General features: G+C 45.5%; 1 protein-coding gene across 1 annotated transcript in view; it reads left to right on the top strand.

The window, feature by feature from the left end:
- The window catches only part of LOC112052082 (transmembrane protein KIAA1109), a 55,503-nt gene that overhangs the window by 28,666 nt on the left and 11,663 nt on the right, over positions 1–15,174 (top strand). Inside the window, exons 40-60 of the mRNA XM_052891142.1 lie at positions 208–431; positions 963–1,207; positions 1,864–2,032; positions 2,754–2,921; positions 3,848–3,968; positions 4,709–4,940; positions 5,498–5,756; positions 6,220–6,479; positions 7,033–7,202; positions 7,404–7,505; positions 7,751–7,852; positions 7,904–8,040; positions 8,257–8,339; positions 9,084–9,189; positions 9,798–10,121; positions 10,438–10,643; positions 11,306–11,449; positions 11,767–11,925; positions 12,552–12,752; positions 13,626–13,811; positions 14,815–14,961. Of these exons, the coding sequence (XP_052747102.1) occupies positions 208–431; positions 963–1,207; positions 1,864–2,032; positions 2,754–2,921; positions 3,848–3,968; positions 4,709–4,940; positions 5,498–5,756; positions 6,220–6,479; positions 7,033–7,202; positions 7,404–7,505; positions 7,751–7,852; positions 7,904–8,040; positions 8,257–8,339; positions 9,084–9,189; positions 9,798–10,121; positions 10,438–10,643; positions 11,306–11,449; positions 11,767–11,925; positions 12,552–12,752; positions 13,626–13,811; positions 14,815–14,961 (3,745 nt within the window). The remainder of the gene's footprint in view (positions 1–207; positions 432–962; positions 1,208–1,863; positions 2,033–2,753; positions 2,922–3,847; positions 3,969–4,708; positions 4,941–5,497; positions 5,757–6,219; positions 6,480–7,032; positions 7,203–7,403; positions 7,506–7,750; positions 7,853–7,903; positions 8,041–8,256; positions 8,340–9,083; positions 9,190–9,797; positions 10,122–10,437; positions 10,644–11,305; positions 11,450–11,766; positions 11,926–12,551; positions 12,753–13,625; positions 13,812–14,814; positions 14,962–15,174) is intronic.

Genomic DNA, 15,174 nt, shown 5'->3' with positions numbered 1-15,174 from the left:
GCGAGAAAATCGAATTAATTATTTTAAACACTTGCATAACCTCCACTTCACTTGTGCACATAACTATATTGAATTAAAATGCATTCTACTTTGAGCAATTAAACTCTAAAAAGCAGCAAATGAATTAAAATAAAACGTGAGCTACATGTAATTTTTACTATTTCCTTTCCAAAACTTGAGCAGCTTCAATGAATGCGTTGTTTCCAGGAGAGCATAGTGTTCCGGCGCAAGTACACGGACCACCTGCCCGCCTTCGTGTTCGACACCAGCATCGACGCCAAGAAGCGCTCCAAGCTCATCGAGAAGGAGATGACGGAGCAGGCCAAGATCATCACCGACCTGCGCTCGCTGGGCGCCTCGCACAGCACCGTGGAGTACGAGATGCGCAGGCTGCACGACCTGGAGGCGCTCGTGTTCAAGGACTTCCGAAGGTACATCTTTGAAAACGAATGCTTTACGTACTTCTGACAAAGTATTTACGATTGGGACATAGTAGTCACACTTGAGAAATTTGGCAATCCATTTTTTAAGTAAAACTTAAGCAACGTTACGAAAAGTGTAATCGGGCGAGACTTAAGATGTGTGCTGCCATCTACAGGCATAGAGAAACGGTGTTTGTTATTTTACACTACCAGTAGATGGCGTTGTTAGAGAACTTTGAAACAATCCCTGTCTGTTCACTTCAAGAACCTGTATGCAGTTATGTCTGAATCTCATAGATGGCGCTTTGTGTAACTTAGCTTAGATAAGCTAACTTTTGTTTCGATAAACACGAAGCGTCAGTGTCATGAGAAATTAAAGTTGAAGTAAAACTTCATTACGCACTTTGCGAGAAGCTGCTGAACGAACATTGCAAGGGAGAGCTGAAGAAGTTTTACTTTCATTTGGTCCAAAGCACACTCGTTTTTTTTTGTTAAGAAAAATTTAATTTCGTGTAATACTGACTTGCCGGACGTGTGCAGGGACATGATCCAGAAGCTCCGGCGCCAGAGTGTGCGCGCCAGCTCCATCACCAAGGGCAAGCTGGGGCTGGGCTCCAACCGCAGCCACTCGTTCGTGTCGGCGCCGCCGCCCGACGAGCCGCCGGGCGCGGGCGTGGTGGGCGCCGAGTCGGGCGAGACGCTGCTGCTGGCCGAGGACGACACGCGCCTCGCCGACATCATCGAGGGCGCCTCGTGGAGCTCCGCTGACAGTGACCCTCTTACAGGTGCGAGTTCTTTAGCGGACGCGTCTAGTACGTAATATAAACATATTTGTAATTTTGTTTGAACACCCATATAAATTTAATGATTTTACAAATCGACGACGTCATCCTTTCGTGCTATTTACTACGGAGTGTTAATGAGCGACCCGCAACAGCGCCGCAAATATGTCTCCATATATCCCTGTAGCTCCGGTAGTTATAATCGCAGATATCGTGTTACTTCTTCGAAATTGCTTTTCTATTAGTATACTCTTGATATATGTACGAGTATTTACAGTTTAAAAAACTGCCATCATCTCTATTATGCATCTTTTAACCTCAGACTAAATACATAAGGACTAGTATCGCACCCAAATTCACGAACAAAATTTTCTGCCATTTTCTAAGAAAAACGAGCTTAGATTTCATACATATCTTATACTAAACTAGCAGTTTTTGTTCGTTTTTTACACCATTTAACTACACAAAAAACCTTTTTTTACGGAGGTTTTTATCAATGTTTCATAGTTTACAAGGTTGTAAACTATGAAACATTGATAATATAGAGACAGTGTTTATAATCGCATAAGATCGTTGATCATATACTTTGGCAGAAAAATAATGTCTTGCGAGGCAGGTCTTTATCTAATTAGTCTGAGCTTTCAACGGTTGTCGCACAGGCGCAGGTCCGTCGCGCTCGTCGTCGCTGCGGGGCCCGCGGGGCGAGGCGCGCGAGGGTCGGGAGGCGCGCGGGCGGGTCACGTTCCAGGGCGGCGTGCAGCGCCAGAGCTCGCTGCCGGCGCCCTGGCCGCCGCACCTGCACCTGTCCCGGGAGAGCCTCGACACGGGGTGAGAGCGGACTGTGTCCGTAGCGAACATTCTGTGTGTCACATTCATTTTATTTATAAACAAGCCGAAGCCCCTCGGTTTCATCCGCATAGTTTCCGTTCCCTTGGGTATACGGGATTAGTTAAAGAGATTTCGAATTTGGTTTAGTGTATACAAAGACCTCCCTTACAACCTCACAAACTTTTGCTCTTTACAAAATTGGTATTGATTTGGCGCTAGTATTTTCATTGTTTATGATGAAATCAACCTAAGTTGAATGGATAATCATGATGATAAAAATATGACGTAAAGATTTAGTAGATCTTTTAAAGATTTAGTAGAGAAGTTAAATAAAAAAAAGGTTTTTGGAATACGGATTATACGCGTCTCTAAAAATTACGGGTATTGATTACTTCTCTTACCGCAACTAAATCTTATCTATAGCTTGGCAAGTTCATAAATGACTCTCCCATGATATGCGAGTGACGGGGGAAGGATTGCGTGGGTGTGAAGTCGTGCGCTCTGGACATCGCTACCCCCCTCCCGGTCCGCGCGGACCATCGGGACTGTTACGAACGAATTTGCCAAGCTATACATAACAATAGTTTTAGTTATATGAATTGGTTATATATAATAGACTTAAATTTTTACCATTATCATAATTTGACGTTTCATAAGTGCTTGCTTGTAAACTAATTGAATAAAATGAACTTGGAGTTAAGTTTGATAATAATGATTGTAGCAGCAGTCGCGCGGCTTTGGGCCCGAGCCAGGCGGGCGAGGCCAAGCCCAGCAAGAGCAAGACGACGGAGCCCAACATCGACTTCGAGCTGGACGTGAAGGTGCACATCAACAGCGGCAAGTGCGTGCTGCACACCAAGGAGCCCGGCCGCGACGACGACGACAAGATGTGAGCCGTAGAGCGATGCCTTATTGTCGCGTTACGTTACGTTGCGTTTATATATGGAAAACGACGCATCGTCGACGCAGTGTCGTTTTCCCTGTCCCTTACATATTTATTGTTAAAGTTTTCAACAATTATATATTACGTCTCGCGTTTCGCAAAAAGGTCACGACATTCTTTGTGTGACATACATCAAGACCTTTGGACTTGTATCACACTCAAATTCACTAATGAAATTGTCTATCGTTTTATTAGGGCGTAAACTCACACATTGAAAATATTTAACACCAATAATTGTATGTCCTTACACTCACACAACTATAAATTTAAATCGTTAATACAAACACATGTAATTTTAACACAATGAAGCATCGATTCTGTAGACGCAGTTTGGCAGAGTGGTAACGTCTAGCGAGCAGATCCTCTGGTAATTGGACTGAGATAAAGACAGACAAACAGAATGTCAAACTATGACAACAATTTTTTTAATTTGGCCTTAGATCGGAGGTTTTAATTTGGAAAACATATAATTCTAAGGAGGCCAAAAATGCGCACAACTAGTGTCAAATATATATGCGCAAAATTCAACTTTTCCATTATTATTTACATATTATTATGTAATGTTAGCGACGCCGCAAAAGTATTTCTGATCGGTCCGTGAGCTCACCCTAGGGGTCATGCCTGAAAATCAGCACTACAGCTCTCAACTGTAGTATCGAGCTGAGGCAGCGCCCCTTTCAGCTGAATTTCTTTATTATATTATTATACTAAGTACAGACAGGGGAACTTTGTAATTTAAGTAGGTATCTTTAAGTAGTTTGTAAGCTCTGTTAGTATTAGTTTGTAATTTCTTCTTGATTTTTTAAATTTGTTTTTTTTTAGCTGAATAAAGAATTTTATTATTATTATTATTATTATTAATGTTTGTACAGCGGCAGCAGCAAGTCTCGCGTAGGCCGGTCAGCGTCGGGTGGACTGGGAGACACGCGGCGCGCGCGCCTGCCGCCGCCCCCCGACCTCACCGTGTTCCAGGTCCCCGGCCTACAGCTCAAGGTCAGTGTGTTTTCGACAGGAGTTAGCTAGTGTCTACCGGGCTGGGCCACACTTGCTGTCGCCCCCGCAAATTGCGTTGCGGCTGAGTTCAACTCAAAAATTAACAGTTTTCGAAAAGAAAAAAGTGAGAAGTGATTAGTCCATCCATCAGTTTCATTTCAGTGAAAAAAAAATAGAGCATGGCCAATTAAAAGCCAATCAAATCAGAAATGAGGAGATCCCGCAGAAGAACCAATGTCACCGACATCTATTTTTCTGTGATGGACGTTGGGGTCCCAAAATGCTATAATGCCGACCCCGCACCGCAGAAAGAGCAGTATTGGTCGACCCCCCACCAGGTGGACTGACTTTATCTAGCGAGTCACAGGGATTTGCTGGATGCAGACGACTCAGTATCGCGAAGTTTGGAAATCCCTACAATAGGTCCTGCAGTAGACGTCCATCGGCAGGTATGATGATGATGAACTCAAAAAGTGATTGCGTCCAACTTTTTTGACATCTACTCACAGCACAAGGAAGTGTACCCAACATTTTAATTCTTCACCATGAAACCAGACAAATTTTTGTGGACGCTTACAAATTGTAAAACCCCATAATATTTTAGTGACGTCAACGTCAAGTCTCCCGTGGACCCTGGAGGTCCTGGACCACATTGGAAATTAATCTACACTTTAAAAACATTAAACATTTTTAAACTGACCTCAGATGTCTCATCAACAAAATGCAATACGTTTTTGCAGGTACATTACGAATCAAAGACCCTAGCAGAAGAGTCGGCATCTCCTCAGACGATGCCCAGCGCACCGCTCAACCCGAGCGCGCGCAAGGTCGGCACCAAGAAGGCGTCTCTGTTCGCCTGGATCACGCTGCAGAGTATACCCGAGGAGACCATCATCAGCCCACATATCCTAGAGTTCCTCGAGCAGACCCTGGAGCCCATTCCCACGAAGACATCCTTCACGGCTCCAACTGGTATGTATCAAATTAGTAAGAAGTATAACTTAAAATGCTTAGTGTCAATAAATTAAAAAAAAAACACCGGTCCAGATATCTTTAAGCAATCGAAAGCCTCCGTGTTGAAAGCTTTCTGCTTATTAATGCGATTATAACTTGTGATCTTGGGTTTGATAATGATAATGAAAGTAGATTTCAAGTTTATTCAGTTGAATGCTTTAGCTGGAGCTAGTCAGATCAAACGTCGAACGAAACGACGTCAAAAACGCTGTTGTGCATTGTGTGACGTCACTAACTTGATGTACTAAACGTCGAACTAATTACTAACTAATAAATTTATGTCAAAAGCTCCATTTATATGGGATTTGGGATTATAGTGACGTCATGAAACAGTTGAAATATAGACTGGCATGTCATGACAGGCGTTTTGGCTCGTATTGTCAAAAATATATTTAATAATTAAAATTTTCAATCTCATCTCAAAAAAACATAAAAAAAAATTCAATCTAGTAGAACAATAATAAACTATTTAAGACCATTTAAAAAAGTGTCAAGTAACCTATTGTTCGATACAGAGACAGAGAGCGCACGCAACCGCTCGAGCGGGCCCGCCGGCGAGGGCGCGGACGCGGGTGCGGACGCGGGCGCGGGCGCGGGCGGCGCGGAGGGCTACGGCCAGTACGTGTACGCGTCGTTCCCCGTCGACGTCATCGTGCACTTCCACACGCGCCCGTCCGCCTTCCGCTTCAGCTGCCTGCCCGCGTCGCGCGTCGAGTGCCTGCTGCAGCTGCCCAGCCTGCAGATCGTCTTCAGCTCCAAGCGGGCCTCCGACGAGTGAGCTTCCATACATTACTTTCTATCATTAAACTCTTGTAAGCAGAGACGAGACGAGGCGATAGAGACGGCAAAAAGACCGAGTGCTCGAATGATCCATGCACAAGAAGAAGAATGGCATGTTGTCTCCGATTAGTAGTAAAAGAACAGTTCAGAGTAATCATCATTGATTGATAGTGATTATTGATACTACACACTTCACATCTCATCAACTCGTTGCCCATACATCTTCGTTATGTTACTACTTAAATGGTTTCCTCTAAATAACACTAATAAACAAGTTGTCTTTGAGTTGCAATAATTGTTGTTGAAGTCTTTCTTTTCTATTATTATACAAGGAGACGGATATCTTAGTATTCCATGTATTTACGGTAAGGGTGCTGGATATCGTGTGACCCAAATTTATAATATCAAGATTTTTTGTGAAAATATCAAGAAGTTAGTTTAAACTGTAACTATCCAGGGAGATGGCCGAGCCAGCGATCGCGATGGGCGGGCTGAGCGTGACGGGCTGCCTGGCCGACTTCTCCGTGTACATCTTCCACCCGTACGGCGGCAAGAAGTCCAGCCTGAAGGAGGCGCAGTGGTCGCCGCTGGCCGACACCGAGCGCAAGGATTCCCTCTCCATCAACGTGGAATTTGTGAAGTTCCATCTGTCGCGGTTCAGGAAACTTGACCTGCACGCTGACCACGACCGATCCAAAGCTACCGTTCGGTTTTCTAGTGAGTATTGTCATTTGAACAGTCGGTTTTCTTTTGCAAGATATTTTGCAAAACTAAAATTAAAGCTTTTTTGGAACAATTGTCTGACTTTCGAAGTTTATTTAAATTTGATGAGGCCTCCCTTTCCTCTTAGAAGGAGTCCTGGCACTAATGGACCGTTAAAATATGCTAAAAATTAAGATGATATTTATATGCATCTGCATACAAATGTTTTTAGTTTTTGGCGTTAGCCATCATTATGGACATTCCTAATTTAGATTAGTTGCACGCAACGGCAGTATTGCATACGTTTTGCGATGTTACATACAGTAATCGTGAGCCAACGAACAATGTTAGTCCAAATATGCAGGGAAGTTGAGATATTCTTTTACTTTTTTTGTTACAACGCCCGCATTGCAAAAATTATCTTGCCTTTTTCCTTCCGTGTAAAAATACACTTTTTGCAAGCACTCTGGGTCATCGCTTCAATCAAATCCTGGGTCATCGCTTGTTAGCAGCATAAGTAATAATTGCAGTATAGCCAACATAGTAAAGTATATTTTTATATTACCAGCAATCGTGGATGTGGGTTCGGCGTGGTTCAAGTACGACATGCGGCGGCTGAGCGAGATCCTGGCGTTCCCCAAGGCGTGGTACCGGCGCAGCATCGTGCGCAGGCTGTTCCTCGGCGACGTCAGCGTGCACACTGCGCAGTATGTGGCCTTGCTATCATCACATACTATAGTGTAGCAGCAATGGACGCGGCTCCAGTGGCTCGAGTACGACATGCGGCGGCTGAGCGAGATCCTGGCGTTCCCCAAGGCGTGGTACCGGCGCAGCATCGTGCGCAGGCTGTTCCTCGGCGACGTCAGCGTGCACACTGCGCAGTATGTGGCCTTGCTATCATCACATACTATAGTGTAGCAGCAATGGACGCGGCTCCAGTGGCTCGAGTACGACATGCGGCGGCTGAGCGAGATCCTGGCGTTCCCCAAGGCGTGGTACCGGCGCAGCATCGTGCGCAGGCTGTTCCTCGGCGACGTCAGCGTGCACACTGCGCAGTATGTGGCCTTGCTATCATCACATACTATAGTGTAGCAGCAATGGACGCGGCTCCAGTGGCTCGAGTACGACATGCGGCGGCTGAGCGAGATCTGGCGTTCCCCAAGGCGTGGTACCGGCGCAGCATCGTGCGCAGGCTGTTCCTCGGCGACGTCAGCGTGCACACTGCGCAGTATGTGGCCTTGCTATCATCACATACTATAGTGTAGCAGCAATGGACGCGGCTCCAGTGGCTCGAGTACGACATGCGGCGGCTGAGCGAGATCCTGGCGTTCCCCAAGGCGTGGTACCGGCGCAGCATCGTGCGCAGGCTGTTCCTCGGCGACGTCAGCGTGCACACTGCGCAGTATGTGGCCTTGCTATCATCACATACTATAGTGTAGCAGCAATGGACGCGGCTCCAGTGGCTCGAGTACGACATGCGGCGGCTGAGCGAGATCCTGGCGTTCCCCAAGGCGTGGTACCGGCGCAGCATCGTGCGCAGGCTGTTCCTCGGCGACGTCAGCGTGCACACTGCGCAGTATGTGGCCTTGCTATCATCACATACTATAGTGTAGCAGCAATGGACGCGGCTCCAGTGGCTCGAGTACGACATGCGGCGGCTGAGCGAGATCCTGGCGTTTTCGATTAAACAAAATCTAGGATCTAATCTCTCGAATCTCGGATTCATCATCATCCATCATCATCATCTTATCATATTACCTACTTCAGACTTTAGAGCCAGTGTTTGTTTTAGATCATCCAGTACCAACGTCCCCCTGTCGCCTGTGCTGCCGCAGCGCGAAAAGGCGAAAATGGCTGAACCGCAGAAATCCAAAGGTAATAAAGCCATTATTGTTCTGTAGTTGAAACTAAGAGTAAACTTGACATTATAGAAGCACTATTTTGACGTTTCAGCGTCCTACCTACATAAAAAAACGAAACAAGTGTGCTGTAATCAAGATGATCTGATCTGAGCCACACGGCTGAAGTAAAATTTCACTCAAAAATAAAAAACGCCATCTGTAGGCCGCTGCTATAATTGCATCAGATATAGGTTCTTGAAGTGTACTTAAAGGGATCGTTTCAAAGTTCTGTTAGAATGCCATCTACTGGTAGTTTAAAATAACAAACACTGTTGCACTATGATTATAGATGGCAGCACGCATCGCTCGATTACATTTTCGTAACGCATTCATCAACTTCAAGTTTAGCTTGCGTAATAAGTTTTACTCCAATAAATGAATTAATATTTTGAACTGTTGTTAAACAGACTTTTCGCAGAAAGTGCTTAACTAATTGAGGAACTCTGGTTTTTTAGTCATGAACTTAACACGGCGTAAATTAAACAGCTTGATTTGGATAAGTGTTATAGAACGAACTTTTGGGTAGGGACAACCCACCACCTCCCATGGCCCTTTCAACCTCTTGGTAATTAGGGCCGAATGGAGGGAGGGCGAACCCGGTACTTGCTCTTTGCGTGTTCCCGGGATGCCTTCTTGACTCCCTACAAGTTATTTTCTCTTTTCGGAACTTTTGGGTAGTGTTGAAATATAGTTATATCTGTTCGGTTGTGTATTTCAGAAGACAAGTCTGGCGGCGTGGCGTGGGAGACGCTGGTGCTGTTCGCCGTCAACTTCGAGCGGCTCAATGTGCACATGAACATGGGCAACGTCATGGGCAACGTCAGGTACGGCGGTAGTTGTTTGACTGTAGGCTTTGTATGTTATTGGTTACTAAAGTGTTTTGCACATAGCATGGTTACGGTGACAGTCGCCTGTATGAGGTTCATAATATGTACTATTATCGTGAATCGCGGCAAACTTTCAAGAGTGAATCGAACTGTGACCCGCATTATCCTACATGAAACGAACTGTAATCTATAAATTTTGGTTTTTCTGTTTAACCTGGCTAATCTTTGGAACGGCTGAATTTTAATGTGACTTTCAGTGGAAGATAGAGGTTACTAAGCAATATATAGGCTCTATTTTATCCCGGAATAATCAATGGTTTCCGTGGAATATGTGAAGAACAGAAGTTCAAGTAAACAGAGTCGCGGGTAATGAAAAATACGCATATGCGTTAAACCACACGACTGAAAGAATGCTTCTCTCTCTTGCTGCTACCATAAGATATGAAACGTAACTCTCTATCTATCTTCATTGACCGATATCTTTCCACGATCTCTCACCTCGCCAAATTACACTTTTCTTTAAACATCATGCCTTCATAAGCTTGGCGTCAAGCGTGCGTAAAGAAGTTTTACTTCAATAAGTAATCAAAAGTTGGTGTGTGCAGCTGGCAGTCGCGCTCGCTGGGCGCGTGGGGGCGGCTGAGCATCGGCAGCGCGCGGCGGCGGCAGGTGGCGGGCTGCGTGGCGCTGGGCGGCGCGGCGCTGGAGGCGCGCGGCGGCATCGTGGGCGGCTCCATCTCGCTGGCCGCCGCGCGCGCGCACGCGCTGCTGCAGCAGGAGCCGCCGGCGCACGTGCTGGCGCTGCGGCTGGCCGCGCTGGAGCTGCGCCTGGAGTACATGGGCGCGCCGGCGCTGCTCGCGCGCCTCAGCCGCCTCGCTGCCGCGCTCAGCGACCGCTGGCAGCCGCCCGCCGCCACGCCCTCCGCCAGGTATGTCGCTGTCGCTCGGTACCACCCTACCGACTAAACAATTTAGCTTTCCGGCACGATGTCGTATAAAAACCGAGAGGGGTGTGGATTTACATGTATAACAAGTAAACCCGCTTCCATTTTAGACCGCATCTTCACTTAACATCAGGTTAGATTGCAGAGACAAGTCAGCCCGACTTGTCATTGAGATATAGTTTGAAAATTTACACACCTTAATGGCAAAACATGTTGGAACTAGATCAAGTTGTCCTATATCATTGATAAACTATAATTATATATTGATCAAATAAATACATCATTCATTCAATCCCGCCAGCCGACCGGCAACCATCCTGGGCCACGGCACCCTGAGCTGGCAGCAGCTGCAGATCGCCATCAGTCGCAGCACCACGCCCGACCTGCTGAAGATGCAGCTGAAGCTGGAGGAGTTCTTCACGCAGCAGTTCAAGTCGGGCAAGCGCGTGTTCTCGTCGCTGCACACCGGGCCCTACCCCACCAGGCTGCCCAGGGAGAAAAGAGAACGTGAGTACCTAATGAAAACGGGTGTCCTTTAGACCACACGATCGAATTAAAACTTCTTTCGAAAATTCTTTCTATATAAGAAACAAAGCGCCATCTATGAGCCTCAAGCATAACTGCATCGCAACAGGTTCTTAAAGTCTACAAAAAGGGATTGTTTCAAAATTCTCAAAGAACGCCATCTACTGCTAGTTCAAAATAACAAACACTGTTTCACTATGCTTGTAGATGACAGCACGCATATTAAAAGCATCGCACGATTACACTTTTCGTAACGCATTCACCAAGAAGTTTTACTTAAATAAAACTATTACGCACGCTTGCGTACGTAATGAAGTTGCGTACGTTGGGGAGTAAGCTGGTGAATGTGTGATGCGATAGTTACGAAAAGTGTTATCCGGCGAAGCGAACGAACGTTGTGAGGGAGATATAGGTTAGTGGAGATAGAAAGAAGCTTTTCGTACATTACTGTAGCAGCAAGAGAGAGCTGTGCGCGCGCACATTTGCTTTCAGAAAGAAGAAGCTTTACTTCAGCCGTGTAATTAAAAGCACACTCGTACGGAAGCCTTCATGCGCGAGTTCGAATCGCACGTATGGTCTGTTTCATTTCGTCCTATCTGCTGCTCACTGATCATTGTTGTTAAAGCCTGCGTTTTTATAAACAGAGGCAGCAGCAGCGGCAGCGGCGGCGGCGGCGGCGGGCAGCAGCGAGCCTGCGCAGCAACAAGCGGAGCTGCGCCACCACCGCCACTGGCAGAAGGTGCTGCAACTCATCGCTGCGCATCCGCACGACAAGCTGCATCCGCGCGGTGAGTGCCCGCATAATATGTGAAGATTAGAATGTTGCGGCTGAGTTACAATTACGAATCATAAATTCCTAAAACAAAGTGAGAATTAATTAATTAGTTGTACACAAGTTTTTGATGTCAAAAAAGTAAAGTTGTCGAGTTGTTGCACAAGGAACCTATAAGTTCTTACTTATTTTATTTAGAAAACTCCCCATTCCGTACGAAACCACTATGAATCTGAATTGTGAATTTTGTGTGGAGTTTTTCGTGGACCCCTGGGGGTCTATCTGGACTACTTTGGGTATCAATGCTATAAAATATCAATGTGATTGTGACAGGCACAGTGCTGGGCGGCACGCTGGAGCTGCAGGGCTCCAACATCTCGCTGGCGTGCTTCCACGGGAACAGCCTGAAGGCCAAGTCGTGGGCTCTCTTCAGTCTCAAGGACCCTTGCATCAGCTTCGCCACCGAAGCGCAACAGATCGAAGACGAAGATGGTTAGTTTAAAGTATTCATGAGAGATGCATTTGCTATTCTAGTAAGTAACCACCTAAGAGGCACTCAAAAGTGCAAAAAATCTGCTGATTGAAGTGATCTGGCAGGGAACTAAGACTTATAAATGAAGTTAAATGCCCTCCTAATTTCTTGAATTTGAATTGCTTGTGGGGAGGTACTGAGGAAAAATAATGATTTTCTTGTATTAGTCTTATGGAGTTGGATCTCATTTTGACAGCGTGAATTTCAGACACAGAAGTTTTTTTTTTTTTTTATTCTTTACAAGTTAGCCCTTGACTACAATCTCACTTGATGTTAGGTGATGATGCAGTCTAAAATGGAAGCGGGCTAACTTGTTAGGAGGAGGATGAAAATCTACATCCCTTTCGGTTTCTACACGGCATCGTACCGAAACGCTAAATCGCTTGGCGGTACGTCTTTGCCGGTAGGGTGGTAACTAGCCACGGCCGAAGCCTCCCACCAGCCAAAAAGTTCTGTATAAAGCTCTTTTATCTGATCTTCTTGCGCCCTTTGCTTGCCATGTTGACATGTGGAATGGCGATACAGTTTTACTTGGAAGTTCTTTTAGAATTTCGTGATTAATATAAAACCTTGGTGTGGTGTGCAGGTTCCCCAGAAGTCCACTGCGTGCAGTCACTCACGGCGAGCCTGGGCGAGGGCGCGGGCGCGGGCGCGAGCGCGGGCGCGGCGGCGGGCCACCAGTCGCTGGCCACCGTGTGCCGCATGACGCGCACCGTGCTGTTCCCGCCGCAGTTCAAGACGCTGCACGAGTGGTTCCACTACGCCTTCGCCGACAGCGAGATCGATGGTAACTGTCTGACTACGAGAACCGCTCGCGATGAGCCTTGCGTGGGCACGGAGCACTAACGCGGGCAAATCCGTAAAAGACCGACACTAGAAATTTTTTAAGTAAAACTTTACGAGTAGTAAGCGATAGGAATTGGTGATTACATACATTTTACAAGTTTGTAATCGAGCGATGCGTGCTCATCTCAGTCATACTGAAACAGTTTTTGTTAAACTACCAGTAGATGGCGTTCTTGGATAACTTTGATACAATCCATTTGTTGCGATGCAGTTATGTGTGGGGCTCATAGATGGCGCTTTATTTTTCATTATTAACTGAATGAGGTCTGGTGGCATTGGCCGTGACTAGTTACTCTGCCTACCAGCAAAGACGTGCCGACAAGCGATTTAGCAATCCGGTCCGATGTCGCGTAGAATCCGTCCAGAGATACACGTGAAATGGACTTGTACTTCTTCTAAGTAAGCCCGCTTTCATCTTAGACATTGTCATCACACATCTTAGAGATTGCATTCAAGGGCTAACTTGATGACAGCCACGTGGCGCAGTGGGTAGTGACCCTGCTTTGGGTGGGTTCGATTCCCACAACTGGAAAATATTTGTGTGATGAGCATGGGTGTTTTCCAGTGTCTGTGTGTATTTATACATTATATAAATATTTATATGTAGTATATAATTGTATATTAATATTATAATATCAACTATCTTAGCACCCATAACACAAGCTACTCTGTATGCTTACTTTGGGGCTAGATAGTGATGTGTATTGTTTAAGTATATTTATTAAAAAAAAAAAACTTGTCATTGAATAAAAAAACACTGCCAATGTTTATGATATATAAAAAGTATGTCCCTAAAAGATATTTCTGTCCGCAGCAATCGACCAGTTCCCGTCGTTGGAGCGCGAGAACACCGGCACGACGGGCAGCACGGGCAGCGGCGGCGCGCCGGGCGGCAAGGCCAGCGAGCGGCACGTGCGCGAGGTGATCTTCGCCCTGCCGGCGCTGCAGATGCACCTCAGGACCAGCCACTTGCAGAAGGCGCAGCCGCCCACTGAGCACGGTGAGGAAATTGTCTCTGTACACATAGATTGTACTCTTCTTTTTCTTAGTGCAGCCCCGCTATTGTCTTTCCGGCACAATCTCCACCCACTTGGCCCTTCGACCATTAATAACGGGACCTGCCTCGCTAACCGTTACCCCTCTGGCAAAGATCAAGAATCAATGATCTAACGCGTTTATAAAAACAGTTGGTATAAAATTTATGTTTCATTGTTGTAACAAATGCCGGTTTGTGTAGTTGAATGGCATAAAAAACGGCCAAAAACTTGTAGTTTAGTAAAAAATTGAGTAACGTTTCATTTGTAAGTATTTCCTCCTTAATTTTATTAAATTTGTAATAAAAATTTCTAAAAACAATCGATTTTTTTGACGGAACAACTTAAAATCGATCAAGTAATCGAATATTCTATGTATATATTCTGTGTAAAATCTAAGCGATGTGTTTTTAGTCTGTGTAAAAATTACGCGTGTGTGTATTGCGAGTCAAATTTATGGTTGTGTGTAGTGTATGGACACATAATATATTTAATGGTGTTAAACATTTTCGATGTGTGACTTTTTGTTGGTGAATTTGGGTGCGAAACAGGTCCATAGTCTAAATAATCAAAGACTTGGCCCGATCTTGGGCATCCGACTTCTTGATTTTTGTTGGTTCTCATGTCGGCCTTAAAAATTTTGATGCGGCTTGGGTTTAGCTACAGGGACTACAGTGTCGTTACATCTGTTACCTTCGTAGTTCTGCGGACGTCGTGCGACGTACTATATACCGCACCACGTACTATATACCGCACCACGTACTATATACCGCACCACGTACAATATACCGCACCACGTACTATATTTGGATTCGGGTTATTTACCCAAATTACAGAACCGACTAAGTAAATTTTTGATTTGTCGCAATGTTGTGTAAGGAATCTAATAACACTTTCTTGTAAATCATAAAACAATGTATCGAGTGTCAAGTTTTAGAGTAATGCAAGGTTTCCCATATCAATGCACAGATCCGAAGCCGGTGGTGGAGTGCAGCTTCATCACGGAGTTCGAGGACCACATCTTCGTGTCGGTGGACGCGGAGGCGTTCCTGTTCCTGCACGACCTCATCTCCTCCTACATCAAGGAGAAAGAGCGATTTGTGAGTGTTTTGCTTTGTAGTTCTAGTTACAACACTACTTCTACTCACTTATTTTTTAGTGTTCGTAAGTGGCTTAGCAACATTTGCGAGTATGTACATGCAGACTAAATTTAGTTTTAGTTTTACAAGTAATTACGTAAAGATTCATTAGAAATAGCAAGGATAAAGACAACGCTTCAGAAAGGACATTTTCGTAATACTACAGCTAAATCCGCGATGTGTTTCAAAA

Source organism: Bicyclus anynana, chromosome 3, assembly GCF_947172395.1.
Source record: "Bicyclus anynana chromosome 3, ilBicAnyn1.1, whole genome shotgun sequence".
Taxonomy (NCBI): Eukaryota; Metazoa; Arthropoda; class Insecta; order Lepidoptera; family Nymphalidae; genus Bicyclus; species Bicyclus anynana.
This window is presented reverse-complemented; position numbering and strand designations above follow the sequence as displayed.